This window comes from Nomascus leucogenys, chromosome 22a (genome assembly GCF_006542625.1).
Source record: "Nomascus leucogenys isolate Asia chromosome 22a, Asia_NLE_v1, whole genome shotgun sequence".
NCBI lineage: Eukaryota > Metazoa > Chordata > Mammalia > Primates > Hylobatidae > Nomascus > Nomascus leucogenys.
The window spans coordinates 52521837-52536274 of record NC_044402.1 but is presented as its reverse complement, the minus strand read 5'-3'; the positions used below and the strand labels follow the sequence as shown (position 1 = coordinate 52536274).

The 14438-nt window shown below is 50.1% G+C and overlaps 1 protein-coding gene across 1 annotated transcript; it reads right to left on the bottom strand.

The window, feature by feature from the left end:
- Positions 1-1320: 1320 nt before the first annotated feature.
- MICB (MHC class I polypeptide-related sequence B) lies at positions 1321-13444 on the bottom strand. The gene is made up of 6 exons (XM_030803292.1): positions 13334-13444; positions 5853-6092; positions 5291-5578; positions 4432-4702; positions 4191-4339; positions 1321-1608 (listed from the first exon to the last, which is right to left on the bottom strand). Exons 1-6 carry the CDS (start codon positions 13401-13403, stop codon positions 1481-1483), a joined length of 1146 nt encoding a protein of 381 aa, XP_030659152.1. The 5' UTR covers positions 13404-13444; the 3' UTR covers positions 1321-1480.
- Positions 13445-14438: the final 994 nt, after the last annotated feature.

Sequence of the window (14438 nt, the reverse complement as noted above, 5' to 3'; positions counted from 1 at the left end):
CACATGAAGGCTCCAACTCTTCAGGGCAGATGTTCCCCCACAGGGTCAGCCCCTGAATGTTGGCACCAGATGTCCCACCTCCATCCCTTCCCAGTCCTTTCTGTTCTGCTGTGAATCTGTCAGTCATTGGGAACTAGCAGGGAAAGGGAACAAGGAGGGGAGATTGCTTTGATGCTGGGTCAAGGCATTGAGACAGACCTCTCCTTCTCCCTGAACCTCACACTTTATCCGCTCCCAGACGCATGAAATAAAACACAGACCAGAAATGTCTATTTAAAGAGTAAACATTTACAGTATAAATTATGCACACATAATAGTAGACACAGAGTAATGCATAATGGTGTGACAGGGCGAGGGGACCTCAAGGTGACAAGAAAGCTGGTCCTGGGCTGGTCAGGAGGAGTCATTACCAAGATACTCACTCATAAAGCTCACCCATGATAGTCTAATTACTGCACATGTAATATATTAAAATATATTAAAACATGAGAAAATAGGACGGGCATGGTGGCTAATATAATAAAATATATTACAATATAATAAAATAGGCCAGGCACGGTGGCTCACTCTTGTAATCCCAGCACTCCGGGAGGCCAAGGCAGGCAGATCACCTGAGGTCGGGAGCTTGAGACTGGGCTGGCCAACTTGGCGAAACCCCGTCTCTCCAAAAATACAAAAATTAGCTGGATGTGGTGGTGCCTGTCTGTAATCCCAGCTATTCGGGAGTCTGAGGTACGAGAAGTGCTTGAACCTGGCAGGCAGAGGTTGCAGTGAACTGAGATCACGCCGGTGAACTGCAGCCTGAGTGACAGAGTGAGACTCTGTCTCAAACAAACAAACAAAAAAATACAAAAACAACAGAAATAATGATACCAATTAATATGCCACTATTAAGGGCCCCACAACCCCGTATTGGACTGAACAAAGGACGAACGTGGGAATAAAGACAAAGACAAAAGAGTATATTTAGAACAAGGGGTCAGGGGGCTTCTTGCTTCTCATGAACAAGGGCTCTGATCTTCCACAGCCCTTCGTATTTATTGGTGTAGGAGATAGCGAGAAGAGGGGTGGAAGAAGGAGTCAGCTGCTGGGTCCAGAGTAGGCTTGTAAGATGGCATTCCTCAAACAATAGGCTCTAGATGACCCAGTAGATAACCTCAATGAGCACCATGGAGTGAATGCCCTCAGCAAACTTTCTGTTGGCAGGAGCAGTCGTGAGTTTGCCCACATCCTGCATTCATGATAAACAATTTGCTGTTTGATCATATAGCCTCCAAGGGAATGTTGAGTTGGTCATGATCCCTTTGCTGGCTCTCTACGTGGCAGATCAGCAAACACCTCATACCTACTAACACTTTGCAGCATCCAACAACAATAAATAAGTGATGTTATTTTCTCTGTTTCATAGGTCGGGCAACAGAGGGAAAGTGCTGGTGAGATCCAGGCAGGGAGTTGAATCCCGGCCGCCTGGCTGTAGAGTCTAGGCACCCTCAGTGGAACCAGTGGACCCAGGAGCTGACATCAGAGGCTGAAATCCCAGCTGTGTAGCATCCCTGTGGTCTCCTGTCCCAACTGGGTGTTGATCCAGGACCTGCAGGCTCACGAGCTCTGGAGAAGAGGGAAACGGGTAAATGCTCCACTGGGTGCAGTGTTGTGTTTATTCCCTAAGGACTTTTCTGTCTTCAGTTGCTCCAAAATCAGATTCACCCTTTCTCTGAGGGAAGATGAGGTCCCTACTTTTTTCTTCCTCCCTCCTTGCTTTTCCCAGCCCCTGCCAGTTCTCTCCCATCACTCCATCAACATCAGCCCCTGTCCTGTGCCCACCATTCATCGTGCAGGGAGTGAAAGGGCCCCAAGACAAAAGGACAAGACCCAAGAGGGAACCGAGTGCCCTCCCCTCCTCTCAGGCCTGACCAGTCCTGTTATAGTGAGAGGCCTCCCCAAAGAGAGGCCCTGACCCTTGCTCTCAGTCCCCAGGCCCTCCTCTCCTGCAGAGGCACCTGCACACCAGGGCAGGCCCTGCCCACTGTGGGCTCTGCCCTCTGTCTGCAGCTCAGCGTTCCTCCCCTCCCAGCCCTGAGCAGGCAGCTCCTAACTGGGGACCCCATCAGGAAGCCTGGGGGGCCCAGCAGGCCCAGCATGGAAAGACATGGCTGCCACAGGATCTGCACCTGACATGACCCTGGGACCCCCACCTTGCTCGAGGAGGCCTGGCCTCTCCTGACCCTCAGCACCAACCCAAGCCTGTGACCTGCTCTTGAGTAACCACTGCCCCTGCCTGGTCCACTTAACCTTGGAAACGTAGCTCCACCCCAGGGCTGCTGCTTGGTGAGGCTGTGAGGCCTTCCTGCTCTGTCCCTAGCAGAGATTCCACCCAGGCCACTGCCCTTGCAACATACAAGGGATTTTCTCCATGTGGAGTAGGGGAGACCCCTTAGCCTGAGGCTGCCTCTGCCCACCCTCTGCACCTGGGAACTGCCACTGCCACAGCCACCATCTCCACACAGACTCTCCTGGAGAGGGGGCTCCAAATTTCAGTTCCTGTTTCATTTAATATGCTTTACAGTATTAGAGGAAATCCTATGAAGATTGCAGAGCTGAAATTATGAAAATCTTGACTGGACATCGCAGGAATTTTGAGAAATTTGTGTTCCTGTTTCATAGAATATGCTTTACAGTATTAGAGGGAATCCTATGGAGATTATAGAGCTGAAATTATGAATATCTTTACTGGACATCAACATTGAAAGCAGGAATTTTGAGAAACTGGCACATGAACTTCATACTCTTTTCCTGGCCAAAACCCCCAGTGACCTACAAGGAAACCATTCCTGCCCACGGGGAAGCAGAACTGACAATCCCTCCACGGGAGACGCCGCAGGTGAGAGCAGGAGCGACCACAGACCTGCACTGCCCCTGCTGTGGGTGCCTCCTGGACGGGGCCCTCTTGCTGCAGGGCAGGGGATGAACCTTCCCATCTGCTCAGGCCTGAGGGGCTGACTGACAGTGCAATTAGGTTCAAGGATGAGAAACCAGCGCCCCTACCGCCAGACACACAGAAGTCGGGAAAGACTCAGGTCTCCTGGACACCCCAGTCTCTCACTGTCCCCTGAACTGCTTCTGTCTTTGCAGAAACACAAAACTTCCTGCTGTCTCTTTTCAAACCCCGTCAAACCACCTGACTGTGGGGGAAATGATTCTGACCGTCCCTTACTCCAAACTTACCAGGCAGTGACCACCTTTAGAAAGGGAAATTGGCCCAGGGAGGGCAAGGCGAGGCCACAGAGCACAGGACAAAGCCCCAAAAACATGGGCCCTGAGGACTGTGTCCCTCAGGACCTGGAGAAGAAAACACTTGGAGGTAGGATGAAAACAGGGACCACAGCTGTCCTGATGAGGGGCTGGGTCCCGCTCCTCAAATGGCCCAGGAACATCTGCTTATCTACTCATCCGTGTCATCTGCAAGGAAACTCAGGGAGGCCAGGCCATGGGAACCTGGAAAGAGCAGGGCCTCGAATGGCGCGGAGGACACAACAACCTCAAGAAAGCTCCTGGAGGAGGTGCATGGGGAGCTGCAACGTGGACAGAGATGGCCGTGTGTGCTCAGGACCCTCCCTGTTACAAGGGGTCTCCAAAAGGCTACACAGGCAGGGCCCCCAGGCTGGGCCTCATAGGTCTTTTTCTTGGTGTCTGCCCCGATGGCTGGAGAAATAGGGGAGAGGGATGCAGAGAGGAAGGGAATAGGGGCACCGCCTCTCCTCAGATTCCTCTCCAGTTTCTGGCCCTCCCCAGATCACAGCCACCTTTACTATTTGCTCCCTCTGAGGCCATGATCATCCAGGCCCTCAGCAATCAGCACGTGATTCCCAGCTCACCCCACCTGGATGCGCCCTAGTGAGCCTGAGAGACACAGAGACGGGGATGGAGACAAAGCAGGCGCCGCAGCCCTCCCTGCTGCCCACTCCTCACCTGCAGCAGGAGGAGGCCACAGCTGGATGTTTGACCCTTGCTTGGGAAACACTTATGGGCGTAGATGGAGATGCTGCCCCCATTCCATTCCCAAATTCCCCAACTTCCATCCCGTTACAGAAGCCTTGTCACCAACATGCCTATCTTTGTAGGTGCAATGAGGGGACCCTACTGTCCAGACAGGGGCCTTACCGTCTCCAGAAACTGCCCCCTTTTCTCACCTGGACCCTCTGCAGCTGATGTTTTCTTCTTACACAAAAGGACGTAGAAAATAATAACAAAAATAGCAGCAGCAGCAGCAACAGCAGAAAAAAATGGAATGTCTGTCCATTGACTCTGGAGCACCGGCACTTTCCCTGAAAAAAAGGGACTTGTTATACACTGGGCAAAGAGCCACAGCCATCCCTGCTGTCCCTACCCTGGCCTGACCTCTCCAGGGTCACCCTAGGCTCATCAGAGGGCACAGGGTGAGTGCCGTGATTCCCGCTGTGTTCCACGTGGCAGGTGAACCTCTGCTCCTCTCCTTGGCGAATCCTGGTGGCCACCCAGGTCTGGTAGGTCCCATTCTCATCACGCAGGACATCCCCCCACTGCTGGGCGTCGTGGCTCAAAGATACTCCATCCTGACGCCAGGTCAGTGTGATATTCCAGGGATAGAAGCCAGAAGCCCAGCACGTCACGGTGATGTTGCCCTCTGAGGCCTCGCTGCGGGTGACAATCACCATGGGGGGCACTGGAGAAGAAAGGGCAGAGCCAGTGAAGCCCTGCTCCCCTCTCAGAAGGGGAGAGGAATAGGGCCGTTTCTCTCCACTGTTCTCACTCTGGCTGAAGCCCTCCGGGACCCCTGATCTGCAAGTCTGTCCTCACCCTGGGGCCCAGTTCCTCCAGGCTGGCAGGAGGATGGGCCTCGGGACTGTGGCCTCAGGCTCTGGGATCCCCACATTGATGCTGAGGAGGGGGGATGTCAGGGGTGGACTCCTGGGTCGTGGGGCCAGGAGGGAACTCTCCGGGATGGGCAGGCTGGGAGGCAGAGGGGGCAGCCCTGGCCCTGAAGGCTTCCTTTCCTGCCTGACACCCACCACAGGCTCAGGATTCCGTCGGAGGGTCCTCTGCTTTCCCTGATTACAACACTGCACGGTTCAGTCCCTGACCCACTGTCTTTATCCAGTGGCTCTAACAATAGAGGAAAATCAGGACACAATAAGCCAACAGGAAATGCCTTCGTCCATAGCACAGGGAGGGTTTCCCTGGACACAGCTGGGAGGCGAGGCAAATCTAGCAGAATTGGAGGGAGAGGAGAGCCCCTGGCCAGGGTTGGTACCTGTTCTCCTCAGGACTATGCCGGATTTTCGATATCGCTGTAGTTTCTGCAGGCAGTCTGCCTGCACAGCGCGATAGTGTGTCTTGGTCTTCATGGCATCTTCCTTCCAGAAATTCGTGACGTTCATAGCCAAGATCTGAGCTCTGGAGGACTGGGGCTCTGTCTGTTCCTGAGTCTCCAGGTTTTGGGAGAGGAAGAGCTCCTCATCGTAGTAGAAATGCTGGGAGCCCCTGGTGCTGTTGTCTTCATGGATCTCACAGACCGTAATCTCCTGGAGGGAGTGCAAGCCTGCCCCCACCCAGCAGTGACTTCTCCATTCCCGAACCCGACACCTTTCCACCCAAGTGAAGAACTCAGCCCAGGGGGTACGCCTCCCTGGCCCTCCTCCATGCCTGCCTGTGTGGGCTGAGTGCCGGCTCACCTCCCTGCTGAGTTCCACTGACCTCCATTCCTGACCCCCAGCCTGAGCCAGATCCAGTGGGAAGAGACAGGTCCCTGCTCTCTGCCCCTAACTTTTCTGGAAAAGGCCTCTCCAGTCACTCTTGCCCCTGCCGACTCTCACCTCCTTTCTGGTCCTTCAAATGAGCCAGGGTCATCCTGAGGTTCTTTCCGTTCTCTGTCAAGTCTCTGGTCTCAGCTCCCAGGACGTCTTCTGCCCACTGTCCCTGGGGCTTTGTCCTGCATTTCTGCCCGTCACAGTGCAGGAACAGCTGACCATCCAGATGTCCCTCAGCGAGAAACCCTGACTGCACAGATCCATCCCGGGACAGCACCGTGAGGTTATAACGAAGACTGTGGGGCTCTGGGGAAGAGGAACTTACAGGTGAAACTTCTTCCTGGAAGTAACTTCACATTGATGTTTAACACACAGGTCTGCTGTCCCAACCTTCCTGAGGAGGCAGGAAATGCACACGGGCAAAGGGACAAGAACGAGGATTTCATATACAAGGAAAACTGTGAGGGTGGGAGGACAGAGGAGGGGGCTGATGAACAGAAGAAGGAGGAATGAAGATGGCAAACTTGTAGGCCAGGTGCCAGGACTGGGTGGCCACAAGCCCCCTAAGGGAATAGGGGCCAAGGGGAGAGGTTGCCCTGCAGGGGCAAGGGAGGAGCATGAAGGCAGTGGTGGAAGGAAGGTCTTGCCAGAGGGGACGGTGGGAATGGGAAGGGACTCAGGCTCAGAGGGACCCATGTCCAGTGTGGCTGTGGTGCACAGGTGAGGGTGAGATGGAGGCAAGGGGAGCTGCCTCGAGAAGAGACTCATCATGGGCATAGCGGGGGCAAGGGAGGGGGTGGTCATGAGGCATAAGGGGTAGGAAGGTTGTAGCCCCAGTGAAGTTTATAGTGGGGTCAGTATCCCAGAGGGGAGCAATGGTGTTGGCTTGGGTCCAAAGTAGAAGAGTGGCATGACAGGGCCCCAAGACAGCAAGTGGGTGGAACAGTTAGTGTCCACTGGAGTGAACAGGTGACAAAGAGTCAGTTGATCTTTTCAGCAAATAGTTCTGGGGGCACTGGGTGTTCAAATAAAATAAAATTGGACCCTTAATTTGCACTATATACAAAAATTAACTCAAAATGAATCAAAGACCTAAACTCTACACTCAAGAACCAAAACCTAAAAATTTCTTAGAAGCAAACATTGGGGATAATCTTCATGACATAGGATTGACAATGCTTTCATGGATATGACACCAAAGCACAGATAGAATAGAAAGAACTAACAAAGTGGACTGATGAAAATTCAAAACATCTATGCATCAAAGGGCACAATCAGAGTGAAAAAGCAATCAACCCTGAAATGAAATAAATACTGCAAGTCATATATCTGATAAGAGATTCGTTTCCAGAATATATAAAAAAGTCTGACAAAAACAACAAAACAGTCAACCCACTAAAAAATGGGCAAAGTAGCCATGAGACACTATGTGGGGGAAAAAATGGGCAAAAGACTTAAATGGCCAATTCTTCAAAGAAAATATACAAATGATCAACAAACACATGAAAAAATGCTCAATGTCAGCACTCATTAGGAAAATGCAAATCCAAACCACAATGAGATGCCATCTGAAACCAATCAGTATGGCTGTTATCACACACCTACACACACACACACACACACACACACGCACACAAAGAGCAAGGTTGGCAAGGAGGTAGAGAAAATGAAGCCCCTGTGTACTGCTTCTATTTCTGGATATATACCCAAAAGAAATACCCAAAGGAAATAAATATATGCCCAAAGGAAATGAAATATTTGCCAATATCCAAAAGGTAGAAGTAACCCAAGTGTCCGTTGTCTGAGGGATGGATAACCAAGATGTGGTACATACATATAATGAGTATTATCCATCCTTAAAAGGAATGAAATTCTGACCCATACTACAACTTGGATGAACCTCGAAAATATCATTATTATTATTGTTTTATTTTTTATTTTTTTTGGAGATGGAATTTCACTCTTGTTGCCCAGGCTGGAGTGCAGTGGCCTGATCTCAGCTCACTACAACCTCCACTTCCCGGATTCAAGCGATTCTCCTGCCTCAGCCTCCCGAGTAGCTGAGATTACAGGCACCCGCCATCATGCCCGGCTAACTTTTAGTATTTTTAGTAGAGATGGGGTTTCACCATGTTGGCCAGGCTGGTTTCGAACTCCAAAACTCAGGTGATCCACCTGCTTCAGCCTCCCAAACTGCTGGAAATCCAGGCGTGAGCCACTGTGCCCACCGAACCTCAAAAATATTATAAGTGAAATAAGCCAGAAACAAAAAGACAAACATTACATGATTCTACTTAAATGAGGTACCTAGAGTGGTCAAATTCATAGAAATAAAAAGTAGAATGGTGGTTACCAGAGGCCAGAGGTAGGGAGGAATGGGGAGTTACCGATTAATGGGTACAGAGTTTTGGGTTGCACAAAAATATGAATGTATCTAATGCCACCGAGTATACACTGAAAAGTGGTTAAAACAGTAAAATTTATGTAATGTATACTTTACCACAATTAAACATTTAAAGAACAAGAAATATCAGTCCTATTCAAACTGTTCTGAAAAACAGAGGAGGAGGGAATACTTCCAAACTCATTTTACAAAGCGAGGAATATCCTGATACCAAAACCAGGTAAAGACACATTAAAAAAAGAAAACTACAGGCCTGTATCCCTGATGAACACCGATGTAAAAATCGTCAAGGAAATACTAGCAAACCAAATTCAACAATACATTAAAAAGATCATTCTTTATGACCAAGTGGAATGTATTCCAGGTATGCAAGGATGATTTAACATACACAAATCAATCAATGTAATACATCATATCAACAGAATAAAGGACAAAAGCCAGTATCATTCAATTGATACTGAAAAAGCATTTGATAAATTCAACATCCCTTCATGATAAAAACTCTCAAAAAACTAAGTATACAAGGAACAGACCTCAATATAATAAAAGCCATATATGACGAACTCACAGCTAGTAACATACTGAATGAGGGAAAACTGAAAGCCTTTTCTCTAAGATCTGGAATAAGACAAGGATGACTAATTTTACCACAGTTATGCAACACAGTACTGCAGATCCTAACTAGAGCAATCAGACAGGAGAAAGAAAGAAAGGGCATTAAAACTGGAAAAGAAGAAGTCAGATTATCCTTGTTTGCACATCATGTGATCTGATATTTGGAAAAACCTAAAGACTCCACCAAAAAACTATTAGAACTGAAGAACAAATTCAGTAAAGTTGCAGGATACAAAATCAGCATGCAAAAATCAGTAGCATGTCTATGTGCTAACAGCAAATAATCTGAAAAAGAAATCAAGAAACGAATCCCATTTACAATAGCTACAAATAAAATAAAATACTGAGGAATAAACTTAACTGAAGAAGTGAAAGATCTCTCCAACAAAAACTATAAAACAGTGATGTGGCTGGGCGTGGTGGCTCATGCCTGTAATCCCAGCACTTTGGGAGGCCGAGGCAGGTGGATCACCTGAGGTCGGGAGTTCAAGACCAGCCTGGCCAACATGGAGAAACCCCGTCTCTACTAAAAATACAAAATTAGCCAGGCACAGTGGCACATGCCTGTAATCTCAGCTACTTGGGAGGCTGAGGCAGAAGAATCGCTTGAACCTGGGAGGCAGAGGTTGCGGTGAGCGAAGATCACGCCATTGCATTCTAGCCTGGGCAACAAGAGCGAAACTCCATCTCAAAAACCAAAAACAAAAAACACTGACGCAAAAAATTGAAGAGGACACAAAAAATGGAAAAGATATTCCACGTTCATGGACTGGAAGAATCAATTTTGTTGAAATATCCGTACTGCCCAAAGCAATCTACAGATTCAATGCAATCCCTATCAAAACACTAATGACATTCTTCACAGAAATAGTAAAAATAATCCTAAAATGTATATGGAACCACACACAAAAAAAAAAAACCAGAATAGATAAAGCTATCCTGAGCAAAATGAACAAAACTAGAGGAATCACATTATCTGACTTCAAATTATACTACAGAGCTACAGTAACCAAAACAGCATGATACTGGCATAAAAACAGACACACAGACCAATGAAACAGAATAGAGAACCCAGAAACAAATCCATACATCTACAGTAAACTCATTTCCAACAAAGTTACCAAGAACACACATTGGCAAAGGAGAGTCTCTTCAATAATAAAATGCTGGGGAAACTAGATATCCTTATGCAGAAGAATGAAACTAGACCCTATCTTTCACCATATACAAAAATCAAATCAAAATGGATTAAAGATGTAAATCTATGACCTCAGACTATGAAACTATACAAGAAAACATTGGGGAAACTCTCTAGGATATTGGACTGGGCAAAGATTTTTAAAGTAATACCCCACAAGCACAGGTAACCAAAGTAAAATTGCATAAATGGGATCATATCAAGTTAAAAAGCTTCTGCACAGCAAAGTAAACAATAAACAAAATGAAGAGACCATCCAAGAATGGGAGAAAATATTTTCAAACTATTCATCTGACAAAGGATCAGTAACTGAAACATATAAGAGCTCAAACAACTCTATAGGAAAAAAAATCTAATAATCCAATTTAAAAATGAGCAAAAGATCTGAATAATCATTTCTCAAAAGAAGACATACAAATGGCAAACAGGTATATGAAAAGGTGCTCAACATCGTTCGTCAACAGATGAATGCAAATCAAAACTCTTACGAGATAACATCCCACCCCAGATAAACTGGCTTTTATCCAGAAGACAGGCATTAAGGAAGGCTGGCGAGGATGTAGCAAAAGGGAACCCTTGTACACTGTTGGTTGGGAATGTAAACTAGTACAACCACTATGGGAAACAATGTGGAGGTTCTTCCAAAAACTACAAATATAATAGAGCTGTCATATGCTCCAGCACTCCCACTGTTAGGCATATACCCAAAAGAAAGGAAATCGGTATATTAAAGAGCTATCTACTTTTCCATGTTTAATGCAGCACTATTCAAAATAGCCAAGATCTGCAGGCAACCTAAGTGCCCATCAACAGATGAATGGATAAAGAAAATGTGGTGCACACGTGTATGTGGAGTACCATTCAGCCATCGTGTCATTTGCAAAGAACTGGAGGTCATTATGTGAAGTGAAATAAGCCCCAGGCCCAGACAGACAAACTTTGCGTGTTCTCACTTATTTGTGGCAGCCAAAAATTAAAACAATTGACCTCATGGGGAGAGACAATAGAATGATGATTACCAGAGGCTGAGAAGGGTAGTGGGGAGTGGGGAAGCGCGGATGGTTAATGGGCACAAAAATATAGTTAGAATGAATAAGATCTAGTAGATAGCACAGCAGGGTGAGTACAGTCAACAATAATTTATTGTACATTTAAAAATAACTGAAAGAGCATAATGGGGTTGTTTGTAGCACAAAGAAAGGATAAATGCTTGTTGTGATAGATACCCCATTTACCCTGATGTGATTATTACATATTGTAGGCCTGTGTCAAAATATCCCATGTACCCCATAAATATAAACATATATATCTACTACGTACCCAAACAAAAGTTAAAAATTAAAAACAAAGCAAGGGGTGGGGGTGCTGGCCAGAGAGAGAAAACCAAGGTAGTGGGGGAGATTCTCAGCCTGAGGAAGGACCTGCCAAAAGGAGTAGTGCTGGAGGGGGAGCAGTGGCACCCCAAGAGCAGGCAAAACAGATTTTAGATATGCCCACTGGGGTCAAGGAACCAAAAGAATGAAGGTCAAGTAACAGTTGGCCCAACAGCCTGTTTTAGGTCTGGGTTGGGGAGGGGAGATGGGCAGAGCAAGAACTGGAGGGCGGCATGAGCATGGGGCAGGAGTGACTGTGGGAGAACTTGGGGTAGGGTGAGGACAGGAGGGGAGGGCGCTCTGGGGGAGGGTGGGGCTTGGGAAAGATGCTCAGCACTGTCACATGCTCCAGCACTCCCACTGTCCCACTGAAAGATGAGAACTTGCTGAGGGCCCAAGGCAGCTGGGCAAGAGATAGGAGCAGCACAAGGTCCCAAGGTGGAGAGGGGCGGAGGGACCAGGGAGGGATGGTCCAGCACCTGTGGGCTGGAGGGTGGGGTCCTCAAGAGGGTGAGGCTGAGGATGAAGAAGTGGGGAAGGGCCCACAATGAGGCAGGGCCCAGAGCAGGCACCTGCACTGGAGGGGAGGGGGTACCTGCGCTGCCCTGCGCCCTGCCTAAGGCCCAACTGCCATTAGCATCAGGGCTCCCCTTGGGGGTCTGGAGGGGAGTGGGATGGAGGGAAGACCCCCCCCCGGACAAAAGGCAGCACCAGGAAGTTAGAGTCAGGGACATTTGGGAAGGGGGAGGCATAGGGGCAGCACTGGGTGAAGGGTGCTTGTAGGAAAGGCTCATAAGGGAGGCAAGAGGGACCTTCAGTGGCGGGGGCGGGGGATGAAGGCAGAGGACACCCTAGAAATGGATCAGAGAACAGCACACAGGAAGGGGTAGCAGGGAGCTGGGAGAGCAACAGGACCCAGGGCGCCCTAAGATGGGCAGGGGAGGAGGTGAGAGGGAATCTGGTGTCCTTAGATCATTGGTCATTAGTAGGGGTGGGATGCGAGAGAGGAGAGGACCCCCGGAGCCGGAGGCGAGGGGAGAATGAACTGGGGATGAGAGAAGTCGCTGGAAGAATCCTCTTCCCGGAGCCTGCAGACTCCAACCCCTCAGCTTGAGAGTCGGGATCCCCCACGGTCCCCACAGCAGCAGGAAGCACCAGCTCCGGGTCCCAAGAAAGGAGGGCCCAGCTCCAGGAGCTGCGGCCCAGGAGCTGAGAACACGTCGGCTCCCGGAAAGGACAGGACTTCAGGGACCTGAGATCCGCCCCCAGCACCAGGGAAAGTGGCTGCCTCAGCGGCCGCGCTGGAACGGGCTTCGAATGCCATTCACAGGAGCAGCCCGGGAACCCAGGGGCCTCAGAAGGTCTGGTTTGTCTGAAAAGTGAGAGGAGGCGGAGGAGAGAGGAGGAGAGAAAGTGCAGGAGGAGACCAGAAAATGCGGGTGATGCGCCATCCCGAGGAGGACTGAAAAGAGACGGGAGGCCGGGCGCGGTGGCTCACGCTTGTAATCCCAGCACTTTGGGAGGCCGAGGCGGGAGGATCACGCGGTGAGGAGATCGAGACCATCCTGACTAACACGGTGAAACCCCATCTCTACTAAAAATACAAAAAATTAGCCGGGCGTGGTGACGGGCGCCTGTAGTCCCAGCTACTCGGGAGGCTGAGGCAGGAGAATGGCGTGAACCCGGGAGGCGGAGCTTGCAGTGAGCCAAGATCGCGCCACTGCACTCCAGCCTGGGCGACAGAGAGAGACTCTGTCTCAGAAAAAAAAAAAGAGAGACGGGAGACGGGAAAGCAGGGCTGAGGTGTGGCGGGAACAGGCCGCGTCCAGCTCCCTGCACCCCCGACAGCGCACCTGAGCCCCGCCCTGACCGCACAGCGCTCGCCGCGACCCACCCGGACCCCCGGAAACGCCCCGCAGCTCCCGCTCCGCCGAGGACCGCCAGGAACCCCACTCACCAGCGGCGGCTGCCAGGAGTGCAAAAGGGAAGGCGACGGCCAGAAACAGCAGGACCCGGCCCAGCCCCATGGCACCTAGGTCGCCACCTTCTCAGCTGCTCAGCAGTGCCCAACTGAGCGAAGCCGGTGAGAAGACCCAGTGGAAATTTAGTCGCCTGCGCCCCGCTCAGCGACCGCTTATCCAATGAAAACTGAGGCCCGGAATTTAGGGCCAATCACGAGTGGAGAGGGCGGGGCCACGTTCGGAAGGGAAAATTCTAGCGTCCCGGAGACCTGGAGAGATTTAGAAGGCGGGACCTGGCGCCCAGAAAGGGGGGAGGGCGCGCAAGCGCAGCCAAAATCAAGGACCAGCCCCGAGTAGCTGAGAGTACAGCTCCAACCTTATGAGCACGGCCTGGACCCTGTCGCCCTCCCTGCATCGCGACGACCCCATCCCCGCATTCCCACCCCCAAGGAGCACGGGCTTCACCAAGCCGCTTTCGCCAGTCCTCCCATCAGGCCGGCTCTCACTGGCTTGTTCCTTCCAGGACAGACAACGCGTGGTTTTTCTCCCAATACACTCCCTCAACAGCGCACAGCGTTACTGGCAATGGGACCAGTGACCAGATTTGCAGACCTGTTTCCAGATCTCAGCCGCCTCTGCCTCTCAGAAGCACTTGCCCCAGTAGAAACGCTCAGACCACAAACTCTCTTAGACCTTTCAGCTTCATAATCTCCTTCTCCCTTCGAGTCAAAGCCAGGTCCCCCTTTCACCCCCTTATATCCTCTAAGTGTCTGAGGTCTCCCAGGGCCCCCTCTCTATTCAGTCCCTGGGTGATCACAGGGCCGACGAGGCGGTTCCCCATGCTTCACTACAACACCAAGCTCTCTCCAGACTCCCTTTTCCAGCCTGCCTTAGGACATCTGTACCTCTGGGACCATAGTCCCCTTCAATGTGACAGATCTACAAAGGCTGTCTACACGTCTCCCACCACATCATCCTCTCTTCCTCCTCAGTTTCTCTTAAGAACATCACCATCCTTGGTCCCTTCTGATTTCCTCTTTCCCCTTCATCTCCGGGAGTCAAAGTCAGCTCCTTCAACGCTATTTCAATCCCACAGCCACA